Source organism: Thermobia domestica, chromosome 11 (genome assembly GCF_964235325.1).
Source record: "Thermobia domestica chromosome 11, izTheDome1.hap1.1, whole genome shotgun sequence".
Lineage (NCBI taxonomy): Eukaryota > Metazoa > Arthropoda > Insecta > Zygentoma > Lepismatidae > Thermobia > Thermobia domestica.
The window spans coordinates 248,844,486-248,863,184 of record NC_137464.1 but is presented as its reverse complement, the minus strand read 5'-3'; the positions used below and the strand labels follow the sequence as shown (position 1 = coordinate 248,863,184).

Sequence of the window (18,699 nt, the reverse complement as noted above, 5' to 3'; positions counted from 1 at the left end):
CATTTCGATAGTCGTGCTTATTTAGTTCTTTCTTTCTGTTGAGATTCAAAACTTTTGAACCTGGTTCCCACTGGTGTTTTTATTTATTGATTAAGAAAATTTTTCCACTATTTTTAGTTTACTGTTTCTGATCTTATGGTTCACTTCTTTTTCTTTCTTTCAACAGGAAAAGTTATGCTCCAGAATGTCGCTAACTAACTGTCGTTTGTATCTGACGATTTCCCAAACACGAAGGAAATGAATAATCTGAGATTATTTTTTTTGGGGGGGGATGTATGCTACCTACGATGCAACACATAGATGGTACTTAAGTGTTACTAAAATGGGTTAAAGCGTTTATTCTTCCAGAGTGCGTATTGACGGGGGAATATATATATATAATAGTGAACTCGGACTTATGACAAACAGCTGAATTTTCAGTGAGTTCATCTTCTTCCCGTTCTTCTTCATGTTTGTCCCAATCATTGCTGCTGCCTTGATTCAGTTTAAATCAGTTGTTCCTTAGCTTTGTATCGCTTTTCCCTGGTGCTTCTTGACAAGTTTCAATAGACACTACGAATTATTTGATGATGTACTTATCAACTTATAATTAATATTTTTTACACAAAGAATTTGTTATAACTATTGTTCGCTTATTTTTAAAATTTCAACAAATCAACTCATATCATACAATAAATAAACCTATGTTCTGACTTTCACGCAGTTGTAAAATCTTACCGCATTTGCCAAGTACGCCGGTATACTTGATACACTGATTAAGACTCTGCAGAAAGATCTAATATACTAAAAAGAACCTAACTGATTTATAGGTTGCCACCAAACGAAATCGTTTGCGGTCCTTGACAGATCTCTTTTGAAAGCACTGATGTCAAATATTGAACTAGTTGTACCTGTGGATAATGTTTTACAGGTCCTAAAAGATTGTAATTTGACTAGGGAGAACCGTCCCATGGGTGGACTGAAGGGCATTTTCTTAGACCCCGAGTTATATGGGTCCGACGCCATTGAACGAGATGGTCTGTTTAAGAAAAGTAACAATTTACTCTTTCTGATTCATTCTTGGAAATAAAAATATTTAGAGCTGATGAATCATCATTTTCTAAGGCATTTTTAGAAGCGTTACTATTAATATCCCGAAACATACTCAAAAAGTTACATAGTCTACGTTAAAAATAGCTGTAATGTATATCCAATTTAAATTTTAACAGTGAAAATTTGTTAGAAAATCCATGTACTTGATAAGAATTTGAATTATTGAACTCTGATTCTGGTTGCCCTATATTCAATAAAACAGAACACTGTGTTATAAGAGTGTTTCCACAAATCAATTCAGCAATAACTTTATGTTAAGAGTGAAGCAATCAGCTCAATCATTGTCGCACCGAATGCTACAGCGCTGATTACTGATCTTATATGACTTATCCTAATATCATATAGCAGTAGCTCATTGCATTCTCCTCGCCATTTCTATTACAGCTGCATCTCGGGAACGCAGTTTTCAAAGCTAATAATAATAATAAATAACTCAACAGCAACAGCAACTCAATAAGCAACAACGCTTGAATGTACTGACTGATTTCTACTCAAAGTGAAAAAAAATAAAGAAATCCACAAATATAAACTGGTGTCAGATTTATTTAAAAAGAAGGAGAAGACGACTACGACAAGAAGTCCTTTCTTTTAAAGTTAGGCCCCTTTGGGTTACATAAACAATACAGTGTGATTATACAAGCACTAATAATGGTAATGGAAATAATTAATATTCTTTTTGAAATCCATTATACGTGAAAATCAAATATTTTCACGTCCTATTAGTACTATTAACTGACAAATTACTGTTCATTTTGTTTATTTATTTATTTATTTATTTATTTATTTTAATGAACAGGTGGACTGCGCTGTGTATTGTGAAAGAACAGTAAATTTGGAAACTATAAGTTTTAATACTAAAACAGAAAGTGGTATATCTATAGTTTCCGATTGCAATAGAGGGATAAAATCGAAGATGAATTGTTCTTTACACGAAATCCATATGAAAGAATTGTCTCTATTCATTACAGTTTTTGATTCAAGAGGATCGAATTGAAACCGGAAGTTATATAGATTTCTAAAGATTCCAGTTTTTCTATAAAGATGAGAATGGAAACAGAACCTATTTCCATAATACTGAATCCATATATCCATTGTGTTTTAATTCGAACTAATTTGATGCCATGTTAAGAGCTAGCGAATGCTGTTTAACATATACCAAGTACTATATTCTAATATTACGGATGGATGTTATTATTATTATTATTATTATTATTATTATTATTATTATTATTATTATTATTATTATTATTATTACTATTATTATTATTATTATTGTCCTTTGTGTTAAATATTTAGTGAAATATCACTGTAATTGATATAGATAATTCAAGCTAGCACAAAAAATTTATTCATGATGGATACCGTACAATTTGCTTTCTGCCCCAAACCCCGCAAATCAACGGAATGGCCCTGTGAGTAGGCATGATTAAGTGACAGCGGGAGCTGTTATTAAGTACCTCTACGAGAAGAATAGACCCCAAAAAAATCCATCCTGATATGCGTCAATTGTTGAGGAACCACCTGCTTGTATCCTCTTCTAATGCTATTATGAAAAATTTACTTGCACATTTTCAAAAGTGTCAGATGTTCTTTGATTAGGAACTTCGTTCTGATGCACCTTCAACCAGTGGCGGATCCAGGAGGGGGGGGGGGAAATCGCCCCCCTCCCCAGAAGGGGAAACTCTTATTTTATATTTTATAAATAAAACCCATCCCAGAGTTTGGAGCTCTTAAAATTAGCTCTAAGTAGCAGTATGACACCCCCTCTTCTAGAAATCCGTCCTGGATCCGCCCCTGCCTTCAACAATACTGATCCAGAAAAGATTGGTGTTCATGACATGGTATTGCAGAACCGAAATCCTTTGGTGTGTTGTAGAAGCTGTAGCCATTTCGTATAAGAGGTTACAACACTCTCTCATGAAGTGCTGAACACACAAATCTGTAGTAGAGCATGAGGGAAATATTGACGAGACGGGTTCACAAATGTTAAATGCTGAACAGTCAGCGAATTCAGTGTTCTTTCCAGGTATACTTCTTTCCCTCTTCCCCCTCGGAGTTGAAACATCGCTCTGCACCAAAGCTAAGATATATCACATACTGTCCAAGTGTGGCCCCAACTCATTTTGATTTCATCCCGGACAAACCTTTTCTATAGGAAAACGTGAGCAAGGGCTCGCTTGTGAGCACATCATTTATCTTTACAAAGAGGATACAAGCAGTTTTAGTAAAACTGTAATTCAGGATACGACTTACATCCACCACTTTAAGCTTGAGACAAAGCAGGTTTGAAAGCGGCAGAAAACACACCTCACTCTCAAAATACTTACATGTGAGACTGTTCGAGGTAAGGGAGTGGCCAATGTTATATGGAATTATGAGGGCATTCTTATGATGCACTCTCTAGCAAATGGTATACTACTGAGAATTATTACGGCGTTTAAGTGAAAAAATGTGAGATAGCCGTGAAAAGCTGTCTAAAATCGTCCTGATGCACCTAAACAATATAAAGTTCATTCATGCAACAACAAACTGTGAAGAAATAAAACGTCGTCTCACCAAATTTAGTACCCTCCAATTTTTTTCTGTTCCTTAGCTTAATAATAAGAATGAACTACGGTGTTGTAGTGATGGAGTTATTATGGCTGATAGTAATTTCCTGAACACTAGAACTCCGGATTTTTGTTTCCAGATTTACGCAAATCTTATGGATAGATGTAAGTAGTGGTTTGCAATAAAGAGGAATCACACTGGGATATTATACAAGAGGTTTTATGATTGTGCGACTTCTTACTTTTTGATAGGTTAGAAAGCTGTCCATCAAATCGGTGAAATACATATACTGTACAAAAATAAATAAATAAATAAAAAATAAAGTTACAAAATATAAATATATAAAATCACTCAGTGGGATTTGAAACAGGTTCAAAAGTGTTGAATCCCCACAAAAAGAGACAATTTAACACATGGCTATCGAAACAAGTACAAAGCTTTCCTCCAATTGTACGGATAGATAACGAACGTTTTAACAACTTTTTTTTTTTCTTTTTTAACGATTTTTGGGATCAAAACCCCAAGTTTTCGGCATTTGCAAAGGTACTATTGTGTTCTAAAAGTATTATTACATTAAGTAACAAAAGAGAAGCTGGGTATTTCAAACAGCGAACTGTAAGCTGTGTTCGAAAGTCTCGTTATTTTTTTCTTATGACTTCCTCTCCTATTACTTCGAATGTGTTGTTGCCAAACTGACAATTTTAAAGGGCTTAGAAACATTCAGGCTCGCAATCATATTTTGGAGAAGTGTACAATGCAATTATTTCTTTATTTTTTAATTTTATTTATCTATTTATTTTATTTCTTTTTTTTTTTTTTCATTTGTTCCCCATCAAACGTATTGTAAAGTACCTAAAATTCAATAATTTTGAATTTTTATTTTGAATATGTTATGAAACGCAAACTGTAAATAACTTGTTTAAGGAAAGGTAACCTAGACATCGTGCCACTGATAGAGAAAATATTCACATTTTTAATCGTAAGGAGTTTCATCAGAAGTCTTAGCTAAGCTCTATGCTGCAACTACAGGGTGGCTCATAATTATGAATATGTATGACTGACTATAGTATTTGTAATTCTTGACAAAAAGTTTTGATACGGTAACACTGTGTAGTCTGAGACTTGGGATGACCAATGCCATACCAATGCGAGAGTGGCTGAACGAAATATTTCCGAACCGCTGGATCGGTCGGCGTGGGTGTGTGGAGTGGCCAGCTCGATCTCCCGACTTAACAACCAACTGACATTTTCTTATGAGGTGTATTGAAGAACAAGCATATGTCTCCAGGCATGTATCGATTTGGATGGTGCATTGGTGGGCCACGCCATGGAGAACAGCGATTAAAATCCTTGTAAGGAAAGATATTAGAGTAATGTGTTTACGTTCAATTTTAAACTCAAGTTATGTTGTTAATTTCTTTACCTCAGTCTTTGACACGTCATATACTTAACACATTCGCTGCTGAGAACGCCCATCGGCGTCCAGTACTGAATTTGGCATATGCGCCGGACGCCTCTCGGCGCTTGTCCCTGCAGCTGATTCACTTTCCCGCCAATACCTGCACTAGCGCTGGCGGGAAAGTGAATTAGCTGCAAGAACAAGCACTGAGAGGCGTCCGGCGCATATGCCAAATTCAGTACTGGACGCCGATGGGCGTTCTCAGCAGCGAATGTGTTAATTATGGGTCACCCTGTAGGAAGTTCGAGAAGTTCACAGATCCCGAAAAATGAGGGTCTAGCTCGGGGGTTAGAAGCTAGAACTCGGGGGTTGGAGACTGTGAAATTGGTACAATTAGAGGTTCATTGCAGCAAATTCATCTAGTGAGTAGTACATTACATTTGCAATGTTGGGGTAGATATAAAGATTAAGATCGTGTTCCACTACTATCAAGCAGGTTTTGTAAAACAAAGTAATTCCAGTCCTATCAGACTTCGGTGTGATGTGGAGCCAAATCAGATATCTAGAGTTCAATGAATCACCCGTTACATGTTCCCTAAGCTATTTGTATGGGGTTCAAGATGATCGCAAGATAAGCGAATACTAGTTTCATTATAAAATTATTCTTAGTTGCACTTCAACAAAGGTCTGCAGTTGATTTATGTCAAAGCAATAGCGTTTAAGCATGACCAGTATACAGTATTTTGTCTATTACTACATGGCTTATCTTTTATCCTTACGTAGATAGCAAAGCAGACTAACCAGAAAAGGAATTCGCTTCTGTGTGAAACAGAAACAGTCAAGCCTGAAGGAAGTTCTCGTCCTTAGGGAAGCGGACACTGATTAGGAAGAAGTAAAGAGCATAATCCCTAATTTAGGAAGGAACATTTTACGAACATGAAAATAAATAAAAATAATAATAATAAAAAAAAAAGACATTGTTTAATCAGCAAAATTTGACAAGTAGTATTTATCAGAAAACAATTTGTAGTAAAAGGTATATCGAAGACTTTCGATATATCCTTGTTAACAAAAAGACACGGTACTAACAACATCATACCACAAGAACTGTATCATACTTCCTATTGTTCATGAACAACCCAGTGTTTACATACCAGCCACGTTTTATTGGTCCCCAACCGGTTTCCTTTGTACTTAAGCAGAAAATTTACCCTAACCGCTTTCATAAATAATACTTCAAATACGTCATAAACGGCACGTGTGTGGTATCGAGGTGATGCGTTCTTGTCATCGCCAAACTTACACTAACAATGGATACATTACGTAATAATAATAATAATAATAATAATAATAATAATAATAATAATAATAATAATAATAATAATAATAATAATAATAATAATAATAATAAAAGGAATCCAATATAGTAGTACAGACAGCGGCGGTTCAAATACGGACTTCTGAGAGTGCCAACAAAAGATTGACTTTTTTTTTCTTATCGGGATTTTGCAGTACTGGTGCCGGTACGTTGGGCAGGGGAAGGTACAGGGGCAAACAACTTAACATGTTTGGTTCGTATAAACGTTATCGTTATGGAAATTATACGATATTAACACTATGCTATTTTTAAGAGTAAAATAAAAACACACATGATGAAACTAATAACTCGTATCTTTTTCCATTACTTCATATGTAAATTAAATTGAAATGAAATTAAATATTTCACTTCTACGTTCCTCAATTTTGCCCTTTAAGCTAAGGGAGACGGAAGATTAAGGGAAGTGAATGACGATGGAAGCATTGGTGGAATGAGAATGTGGAAGAAAACAAAAGTACATCAAAAAACCCACAGACATGATGATGTCCACCACAAACTTACTTGGCCATGGATCGAACCAAGGACCTTATGAACCAAAGGCAAGCGCTCTACCGCTGAACCACCGTGCCCCCTACATGCAAATTGAAACGAAGAGACAATACAGCAACTAAATATTTTCAAAGAACACTGATACTAGATTTAGAACTTCTACTAATATGTAAGTTCTAATAAATTGAAATAAATTGACTTACCTTTGTTCAACGTCATCACTGTCCTCTACATGAATTACAAATCTCTGTTGACTGCTATCTCTATCGTGGTTCATGTGTTTTTTCTTCGTTTTTCATTGTATGGGTGACGCACGAAGAACAAAGCTGAGAGTCAATTTTTTCTGTTCCGTCCCGTAATAACTGACACACTAAAGCAGTCAACGTAGCAGACATACTGTTCTTTCTCACAAAAGATTTCAGGTGAGCCCACACGAGTTCAATGGAGTTCAACTACAGTGGTAGGGAGGGAGGCGTAACACTTCATATCCATATGAGGCTGCAAGTTCATCCACCACGTGTTTTTTGGATATATTTTTCGATTTTATTGCATCTAACAGTACAGCTTTTATGGGAACAGGGTTCGGTACAATATTTTGGGTTGTTTCATCCTTTAATTTGGTCTTCATTGATGGAATTTTCACCAACAGACGCGAATGATAGCTGGCATTGTCCATGACAACTGCACACTTTTTATTTAAATTTTTTAATAAACAATTTTCGAAGATTTGTGTTGGCATTTCATCATGGCTATTTTCTTTGCAGTCACCACTGTTTTTAGCCGATAGAGAAAGGCAATTTGGGGTTTATCCCTCACTAGTCACTACGTGGAGCACCAAGATGCGTTTCTCTCGCGGTGATGAAGATTTCAAGATACAATTACAGGTGCCATCATCCCAGCCCTGCCCTACAATGTAATGGGTGTCATATCAGGTCTCATCCAGAAAAACAATACAAAGCTTCCTGACCGAAGTTCACGTAGTCTTAGCCGCTTCCATCACAGATTCCTCTTTTTAAGGTGGCGGAATCAAAATGCATGTTCTTTTAGAAGCTCTCGAAGTTTTGTTTCCTAATAGGGAAAGTTAGATACTACTTTCAAACCTTTCAACATCTCACCCACACTTCGTGATTGTCCCTTGCTGTAAAATTGATAAATCACTCTCCTAATCAAATCACACGAAAAATCGTCCGCTTTATTACATTTCACTTTTCTGTTCCCCTCCTTTTTTAGCGTGACTGGACTTCTCTCTATAGTTTTTCACACCGCTTTTCTGTTTAATTTCACAATTTTAGCTCGTTTTGAAAGTGGTCCTTTTCCCAAATTATTTTTTTTAAACATAATTACGTACACTGCACACAAATGCTTGACTTTGTTTATTTAAAGTTTGTGCTGTTCTTTTGTTCAATCTCCGGAAGTGTTGGTACTGGGTTGTTCGGGACCCGAAGTATCATGTGCAGCAAAATTTGCGGGAGGAATTATTTCATTTGTATCCCAACATGTTTTCTAAAGTAGCATCCAACTATTAACAAAATAACGAGAGAAAAAAAAAAGAAAAAGAAAACGTGAACAAAAATAACGAAAACAAAAAACAATGAAAAAAATAGAACAGCGAAAACAAAAGTAACGAAGAAAACTAGTTATAATAGAATTTGAAAAACAAAAAGCATACACGCATTGTCTTTCTGCCAAGATTACACTGAAGAATCAGTAAGCAAGAGGGTGCAAACTGCAACATCGCTTACTTTTTCAGCAGGTCAATTGGAAGACCACCCTCAACTGAAGGACTTGTTGAAATATCCCTCTCATGTAACAAAGAAACATGTGCTTTTCTTCAATGGTGTTCCGCTTCCTTTGAAGCCGACTGAGAACGGTTTGGGCGAGACTGCCATAATAGGTGGTGCGCTAAGCACTATGCTACCCAATCCACTTATTCGCACAGTAATCCGGAAATCCTGGTTAGATCTCGATCAAGTCACTCGTATTTTACTCTCTAAATTTAACTAAATTCGCGCCTACGGTTTGTCTCAGAAGTAATGCTCAGTTTTTTCTTTCTTTTTTTTCAGTTTTTACTGATAAGATTGGTACAATCACTTAAAAGTTTTCGTAGTATGCTTCTCTTGCGTCAATATATTTTTCCAGTAAGTTTTCCATGCGTTGTATGCCCCCTGGACGTCCTAACGAAGAGGTGCTTTAAAAACCTCGTCGAAGTCGTTTTGATATTGTCAATGGTGTATTACAGGAAATACCCACACAAAACAGGTTCACAGTTCTACCCGATCTAGCAGATGTGAATAGTAATAGTGCAGTTAGTGAAAATTGTATAAGCAATGTACACAAAAGTTCAGGTAATGTCAGTGTAAATGGAAACTTAGATGCTACAAGCAGGTGCAAGAAACTAAATAAAAGGACTACAAATAGTAGTAATCACACAAGCGTTCATGATGGAAGCAGTGGCAAAACAGAGAGTGCAAAGCTGCATAGTTTGAGAGCAAGTAGTGAAGTAAAGACAAGGAATGCAAGTGTAAAATTTGGTAGTAATAATTTGAGGGGGAAGTCGAAAGTAAGTTCAACAGAAATAAACAAGCAGAAAGTAGTGATATATGGTGACAGCCATGCAAAGGGATTGGCCGGTATTTTAAACTTCAAATTGGTAGATAAACAAATTACTAGTTTAGTTAAACCGGGAGCAAGAATAGGTAACGTAGTTGAGCCAGTGGCTTTAAATAGTAATAATCTAACCAAGAACGATGTACTTGTTATTATCGGAGGGACCAACGATATTGCTAGAAATGAAGCTGATGTGGGTATAAGAAATCTGTGCTCTTTATTACCAAATCTAGCTCATACGAATGTGATAGTTGTAGGTGCTCCACATCGCCATGATCTTATTAGCTCTTCTTGTGTAAACCAAGCGGTAAAAAACTTCAATAAGAAAATTAATACATTAAGTAAACGTTATAGTCATGTGCACCACCTAACTGTTGAGGATTTTCCTCGTCGGTATTTCACAAGACATGGTATGCACTTAAGCAATACAGGTAAAAAAGAAATATGCGAGAAACTTAGCGTAATGATGGGAGAGCTTTCAACTAAAATTAGTGTAAATAAAACACGCATAATTATTGATACAAAGGGTACAGTACGCGAAAACTTTGACATAAATTGCAAAAGTAGTAAAATTCCATGTCAAGAAAATTGTTTCATACCATCTAATGAAGACGGTATCAGGGTAGAATCGAATATTGAAAATATGAATGTTTCAAATGGCATTGTCTCTCCTCAAGAAATTACGTCATATCAGGACAATGTATATAGGAAATCAAAACGAGAAAGAAAGCCTCCAACACACCGTCCGGATTATTTTTTATGGTAGGATCATCAACCCAACATAAAGACATCCGTAAAGATAATTGGAGTTCTGATAAACGTCTAATTGACAATAAATTAAAACTAATGTATATTGAGAGTAATGCTGTTAAAGTGCAGACATGTTATCAAAGTATACAGTCTGACAACTTAAGTTACAAACACAATAGAAACAATATAGTTATTTTCCATCAAAATGTACAAGGGTTTTCGTTATATAAAAAAAGCATGTTGGAAGAACTACTTTTGGACAAATTGTTGGGAGTAAATTTAATATGTATAACAGAACACTGGTTACAATCAGGCTGCTTAGAATACCTAAGCATTCCTGAATTTCAGCTAAGAGCAGGATACTACAGAAGTATTAGAGATAGAGGGGGAGCCTGTATATATGCAAAGAGGGGTCTAAAAACGAAAGAATGTATTAGGTTTAAGTATTTAAATGTAGAAAAGCACTTTGAAAGTTGTGCATTAGAAATAGTAGATTATAACCTTGTAATTGTATGTGTATATAGAACTCCTGACAGTGATATAGAAATTTTTATAAATAGGATGGATACGATACTAAATTATTTTATGAAAATCAAGAAGACCGTTGTAATTGTTGGCGATATCAACATAGACTTTTTACAGCCTATAAAACACGAGGTAGAACTTCTTCTAGATTCATTTAATATGGACGCAATTGTTAAAGTTCCCACACGAATTACAAAATACTCTAAAAGTGCAATTGACCAGTTCATAGTGAGCAAACATCTTAACTACAACACAGTAGACGTCTTCAACAGTGGTTTTTCAGACCACCTTGCCCAAGTACTCGACATACATGTAACTCCTAATAAAAATTTTTGTAATGCAAAAGCAAGTAGTGTAACGTACAAAAGAAAATTTAATGACGAAAATATACAATATTTTAATCACCTTCTCAGGGAAGAAAATTGGAACGAGCTTTATATACATAATCAGGTTAATGAAGCTTTCAGTTATTTCATTGACACCATAAGATTCTATTTCGATCTAGCATTCCCTGTTGTAAAATGTGTAACTTCAACAAAACAATCAAAACCCTGGGTAACACAAGGGATCAGAATAGCAAGCAAAAAAATGAGACTTCTTAACAAAGCTAAAACACAAGGAAATCTATCACCACATACAGAGACACATTACAAAAGATACAAGAACATATACAAACGGGTTCTGAAAGCAGCAAAAAAATTACACAATGACACAATCATTAAAAAATCAGATAATAAGTCGAAGGCGTTGTGGAAACTAGTGAAGAGCGAGGTAAGTTTAAACACTCGTAATGATGACGGTAATTTAGAGGTAATTAAAAATGGCAACATAATAAAAGACCCTTGTATAATTGCTGACCTATTTAATAACTATTACACCAACTTATCACATACGTACAATAATGATCCAGCATTGTCCACTTCGAAAATATTCTCAAAAATTTGCAACAATACAATGTATCTACATCCAGCTACTAATGCAGAAATAATAAAGGTGGTAAAGAAAATGAAAAGTAAATGGTCAGCTGGCGTAGACGGCATACCGCCAAGTATTGTAAAGAAAAGCATTAAATATATTGCTGACCCTCTGTGTTTCCTCATAAATATGTCGTTTTCAAGTGGAGAATTCCCTAGTATATTAAAAATTGCAAAAGTAAAACCAATATATAAAAAAGGCGACAAATCAGCGCTTGAAAATTATAGGCCTATTTCGCTTCTCTCAATTTTCTCAAAAATCTTAGAAACCACAATGAGTGTCCGGCTAGCATCCTTTTTACTTAAATATGATCTAATAACACACGAGCAACATGGCTTCCTACAAGGGAAATCAACGGAAACCGCAATATATAACTTCGTGGAAAGTGTACATAAAAGTTTAGATAGTAAGGAGAAATGTATAGGTGTTTTTCTGGATCTTTCGAAAGCATTTGACTTAGTGTCACATAGAAATCTTCTCTCAAAGCTACAAGGTTACGGAATAAGAGGCATTGCATCCAAATGGTTTCAATCGTATCTGAAAAATCGGCAGCAAGTAGTAGAAATTACATACAATAACAGGGATACAAACCAAGCTACACACTACATATCAGAGAAACAAGAAATAACATGTGGAGTGCCACAAGGATCCGTATTAGGGCCGCTATTATTTTTGATATATATTAACGACCTACCAAGTAATATTGCTCCAGCAGAAGCATCCCTTTATGCAGATGACGCTAATATTATAGTAAAAGGTAAAACAAATGAGGTTGTTGAAGGTAGTGCAAACGAAATCCTTTGTAAAATCTCTCACTGGGTTAAAGAAAATAAGCTTAAATTAAATATTGAAAAGACACAAGCAATTAATTTTCATCACATGCGCAACAAACATGCACAGCCTAGGAACATTATAATTCAAAATAATGAAATAGAATATGTAAACTCAACTAAGTTCTTAGGAATTTGGATAGATAAAAATCTTTCTTGGGATGTGCAAATAACTAAGCTTAGTAAAAAATTAAACCAAATATATTTCGCAATTAAAGTTCTTAAAAATGTTTTAAGAGAGTCTACTTTAAAAACAATTTACTTTGGATTATTCCAATCGAATTTAACATATGGTATTATATTTTGGGGAAATACACACAAGGCCAAAGTCATCTTTACGATACAGAAACGAATAATAAGATTGATGGCAACTGCTAAACCAAAAGATCATTGCAAACCAATATTTAAAAAACTTCGTATACTTCCAGTACCCTGTTTGTATATTTTAAATCTATTGATATTTGTAAAGAAACACCTACAAGGTATCCTTACGCGAGTAGAACAGCAACATGATCATGACACAAGAAACAAAGAAAACTTTTCTATTGTAGAACACAGAACAGTATTATATGAAAAAGGATGTAAATACGCGGGTATCATGCTTTACAATAAACTTCCGAAAGAAATAAAAACTCAGGACTCTGTTGCTAAATTTAAGAAAGAACTCCAGAAATATTTATTACAACATTGCTTTTACTCGGTAGAGGAATACATGAACTGCTAAGTAAATAGAAACGTTACAGGATATACAGTAAATTAATGTCATTACTTGTTTTTAGCATTACATATTTGTTGGAGGGTTTCTAAATACACTGCAAGTAATAATTGCTAAGTTTATTTTTAACAATGATATCATGTAAAATGTATAGTGTAATAAGATGTAAGAAGTAAGGCTTAATTACTAACCTAGTGTATGTAATTTTCACTATTATTGTTTCTTTTACTTCTGTATTCATATATAAATGACGTGTCCGCTTCATATGCATTGTATTACAGTGCTAAATGTATGAAAAAAGGACGAAATAAATACAATACAATACAATACAATGATATCCAAATGACGTCCTTTCAGGAATTTTTTCTACATTCGGAAAGAGAAAAAAGCCTGCTGGGGTCGGAACTGTAAAGTGACTGAGGAACCGTTGTAATCCTGATAGATCAGGCAGTCGCGCACGACGAAGGCAGTGTGGCTGGGAGCGTTGTCATGGTGAAGCTTTCATGAATCCTTGCTCTCGCTCCTGACGCGGTTGATCCTTTGTTTCATTCTTCTGAGGATTCTCGCGTAAAATTTGGCGTTGGCGGTCTGCCCAGGTGGTACAAACTCAGAATGCACGACCCCCTTTAGCATAAAAAAAGATAATGAGAGCATGGCTTTGATTTTCGATTTGCTCACTCTTGCCTTTTTTGGGCAACAGGACTGTGCTGCCATTCAGCGCTCTGTCTTTTCGTTGAAGGGTCATATTCCAAGACCCATGTCCCATCATTGATTATTACAGTGTTAAAAAAAAAAAAAAAAAAAAAAAACTAAGATCTCCTTCACAACACTGCACAAGTTCTTCACAAACATCCACTCGATTGTTTTCTGATTGTCGGTGAGAACTCTTGGAACGAGTTTCGCGCACACTTTCCGCATGTGTAACTCTTGGGTCACAATCCAGTAACACTTTTCGATATGTTTAGCGCTTCACCTAACAATTGAACACTCATTCTTCGATCAGAATTCAGTAACTCGCATACTCGGGTCATCACGTGATATTGCAAAGCTTCCAAAGCGGACTTCATCGTGACTCCTGGAGTCTTGCCCAGTCTGATGTAAAATTTGATAGTGTATCGCTGCTCCAGGGATTTCTTCATCACGACTTCGACGATACTTCAAAGCAGGTCTTTACTCTATTGCGTACCCTCACGTTCTGGAAGCTCGGAGCCAACTGCCGCGCGGTGCATTGTGTTACACATCACATTGGCGGGAACGCTCTGCGACAGACAGTTGTGTCAGAAAATAATGTGACGCATTACTTCTGAGACAAACTCTGTGCTGCGTAAAAAAAAAAAAAAAAAAAAATCATGTTGTTTCCTGCATTTATCATACAATACCTTACAAGTCACGTAATTACTCCTCTTCGAAATCACACCCCTTATGTCTATGATAAACATATTATTGCTGATGTAGATGATGTATGTAATTACTTCAGATCAACATATCTAAATTTGGCCACAAGTTTACCTTCATAAACACTAAAGAACTTTAATAATGTCTTCTCACATAAATGCAGAGATACACGAGAGTCCTTTCATTAGTTACAGCAAATGTGCAACAGCCAACAAAAGAGTCGCAGCGATGGAAATCCACTAGGTGTGTTTCAAGGTTACAGGTATGTGCTTTTCAAAGCCACTAATAGATGGTGTCTGGCAACGGGAGCTAACTGCAGAGCTAATTCGGAAAATGTATCAATTCATTGGTCACCGAGTTTTAACAGAAATTAACACAAAAGTACAGAGAAAAGAATGCTAGGTTACAGACAGCTAAAAGCCTTTTCATAGTTGGTCCCGGGTTCGATTTCAGATGGAAAAGAACAAACATTTACTTTCAGAATCGTTAGGTTGAAAATTTCTATTCTCTCCCACAGGAAATCAAACCCTGAACCACGTGCACCGAAGGCACAGGTTTTAGTCATTAAACCAGTGGGAAGGAAAAGTTACTGTTTTCAAAACAGATAATTAATAAATAGTAAAATTAAAGTATCGTAAAACTCAGAAATATTCATTTTACATGATTTCTGAGGGGGAAAAAGTAACGACTGCTTTTAATTGTTACGATTTTTTCAAGGACTATCAATTAAAAATTAACCTCTGAAAAAATTAACTAAATTTAAAAATTAACGACTATTTTTTTTAATCGTTACGAACTTGTTTCAATGACTACCAATTAAAAATTAACCCCTGAAAAAACTTACTAAATTTAAAAATTAACGAGAACTTAGAAATATTCACTTCACATGATCTCTAAGAAAAGAAAATTAACAATTTTGTTAATCGTTAAGAATTACAAGCCTGCGGATTATGCACAGTTGATAATATTCAACGACGTCCCTCTCGTTGGCAAAGATACATAAAAGCCGTGAAGGATGATTTGAAGGATATTTGCTACTTCTATGTATGACACTCTTCTCTTTACCATTATACTTCTGTATTCATTTGTGGATATTAAAGTCTGAGAGAATAATTACTTCGTATGTACCTTTCGATTGCTAGGTCTTCCACATGGACACCATTGTTGGTGACATTTGAAACAACCTTTCTGTTGGGTTGCCGACTGGCCGGTATTTCACCGGCCTGGATGGAAATATTTCTGATACTTTGATTAAGGCCGGTAACGGGTACAAACTTCTTACTATTTCCTTTATAACCGGTATTTTGAAATCTGTAATCCAGATTAAAACATCGAAATTCTTCAAAAGTACCTTTACAAATACAAATTTCCGTTGTACTACACATTAAGCGATAATTTCTTTTTTTAATCTATGGCTGTTTTTTCATTTATTTATCATAAAACACATTTTAATTACTTTTAATAAATGCATAGGTTGACCGTATACATAAATAAGTTTGTTAAACATAATAAAGATTATGTGGAATTCCCAATGAATGTGACTGACAATATCAATCCTCGCGGTGAAATATCACGCACTCCCGTTTTCACATTGTTTGGAGTTCATTCCACGAAACATGGTATATTTCGATAGATGGTTCCATATCTATTTCATGGATGGTATCATAAAAAATGTGATAACAATTAGATTTTCCTCTGAAACATTGTTCTCAACAATAGGAACAGAAGTGCATAATTTGTCATAATTGTGTGGTATAAATATAGCGATAAATTTAAATTGTTCATCGATTAAATAATTCTTAGGCATTCCGTTAGTACAATGTTTGCTGTATTGTTTAGTTCATGTCCCTAGCTGCTGCATACGACAACTTTCCTCAAACTTTCAACTTCCTTTCTTAGGACTTCTTAAAGCAATTTCCTGCAGTTGAAGTACAATTTTAAAAAGTAAATTTCATTTTGTAAATCCAAAATTGCCACGTAAGGATTAATATACTTTTGTTCATCTGTTTCGATAATTTTAAAGAAGTGATAGTTACTCGTAAATACAATAAAATGATTAATACCGACTTCAGTTTCTCATTTTTAACACAATGTATCTATTAAGCTTATTAGTGAATGCACTAAAGATATGCAGAATACAGGTGCTAATGCATTTTTGTGCAAGATAGTACAATCCCTTCCCATGGTTGGGTCCGAATAGAGATACTTCATACTTAGGCCTATATCATAAGGAATTTTGAGAGTATGCCGGTAATTTTATTTTCCAGAGTTGCAACTCAACTTTCTGTAGCCTTCAAACGTATTTTGTGGATTTCCACTGCTGCAGCTTATTTGGCGGCTGTAGTCCCTGAATTATGAAATCACCCTCGTATACAGATAGTTGTCTAAAAAGCAACTTGATTCATTCCATCTTTCGTTCCATAAATTCGACACAATAGATTTAATCTAGTACTTATAAATGCTTACTTTTCTTCCGAGCTTCGTTGACCCGCTGAACTGTGGCTTTGTAGCTTCCCCTAGCTTCCATTAATCGTTCTTCCTCCTCAAGTCTTGCCTTATTAATTGTGGATAGAGTCTCGTGATACGTTTCTAGTGATGCCTGCTGCCGTGCTACTTCTTGTTGTAGGTTGTACAAACTAACACCAATCTCCTCTCTATCCTTTTGTTTTCTCTTCAAATCTTCCGACTGAAAATTAAAGAAACAAATCTAAGTTGTTGTTTTTTTCCAAAACTGAAACAGCTATTTATTTTTGTTAGAAGGGAAGGGAGAAGGATCAAACAACTGCTGTTTATTTTGAAAGTGTTTGAGCTTAAAAGTTGTCAGAAAATTGCAATTATTGGTATCAAATAAGTTTGATGAAGCAGACTATTCTCTTTCCAGCCTTAGAAAAAAGTAGATGTAAACAAACCCATCTGACTACCAGTTTGTCGATGACCAGTGATTGGTTGTTGGTCTCAGTGCACTAGTATCCTACCGCAATATAATCCCTACTAAAATAATAATTTCAAATAAAAATATCTGAATTTATCCTACAGTTTGTTATAATAAGCGCAATATATATAATAGTTAACAACAGATGTAGCTTTATTTCAACCTCACCCGTATCTGGACATTTTACTGCGCATGCGTTCACGCGCCTTCCTCTACTCATTTAAAATTATTGTAGAATGCAGAGTTTCATGGCGACGATGTGCGGCAATAACCCATTTTCGTCTCGTGTTATAAAACACAAAAGAAGACAACAGGAAAACGAGGCAATCTCGTTTATATAAGGATTTAAGAAAATATTCAGTATATCTCCAACATAGCAGTAGTCAGTGTCAGTCCGTTAATTATTTACCAGCCTTATAGTCTGGAAATTATGCGACGAAGGTAAGTAGGCAGACGATCTTGCTGTTCACGTCTCTCGCTGCCGAAGCACGCGTGAGCCGCGGAGTAATTCATTTTACTTTGTTTACGTCTACTTTGTTCTAAGGCTGGAAAGACTTTAGCATATACTTTCAAATAATGTAAGGTTTGCTTACTATTAAGATCATTCAATTACAGGCTTGTATTTGGGTCATCTTTGCAATAACATATACCATGAAGAAGTAAAACATGTCATCCACAAAAATACAGTATCTATCAATGTAATGTAACTAAGCGTGTAGACATTTTTTGAAAATACCAATAACTAAATACAGAACTAAACCTAAGTCTCATGAATGCTTGTGTATGGATGGAGTGCGGAGCGTTGTGCTGAAGTGAAGTATAGACTCTTGGAAACAGAAAGAGGCTTCGAAATGTGATGCTATAGAAGAATGTTGAAATATCAAGATACCAATGAAAGATTGTTGGAAATGATAGCATAAAAAAGGAATATACTGCAAACTATTTCAAAAAGAAAAGAAAAGAAATGAAATCTTTCAGGTTTAGGCCCCACAATTATGCCGTGTAGGGAAGCCCGACAAAACCCGTGCAAAAGGGTTTGTCCACCCAAAGTCAACTTGGCGC

The 18,699-nt window shown here is 35.4% G+C and overlaps 1 protein-coding gene across 3 annotated transcripts in view; it reads right to left on the bottom strand.

The window, feature by feature from the left end:
- l(2)41Ab (lethal (2) 41Ab) overlaps positions 1-18,699 on the bottom strand; it is a 119,713-nt gene that overhangs the window by 85,602 nt on the left and 15,412 nt on the right. For 2 of the 3 annotated variants that reach the window (XM_081731973.1, XM_081731974.1), the window contains exon 3: positions 17,172-17,391. In XM_081731973.1, coding sequence (XP_081588099.1) covers positions 17,172-17,391 — 220 coding nt within the window. Of the gene's footprint in view, positions 1-7,111; positions 8,190-17,171; positions 17,392-18,699 lie in introns of those variants that run through there. The other variant, XM_081731975.1, reaches the window with a different exon arrangement.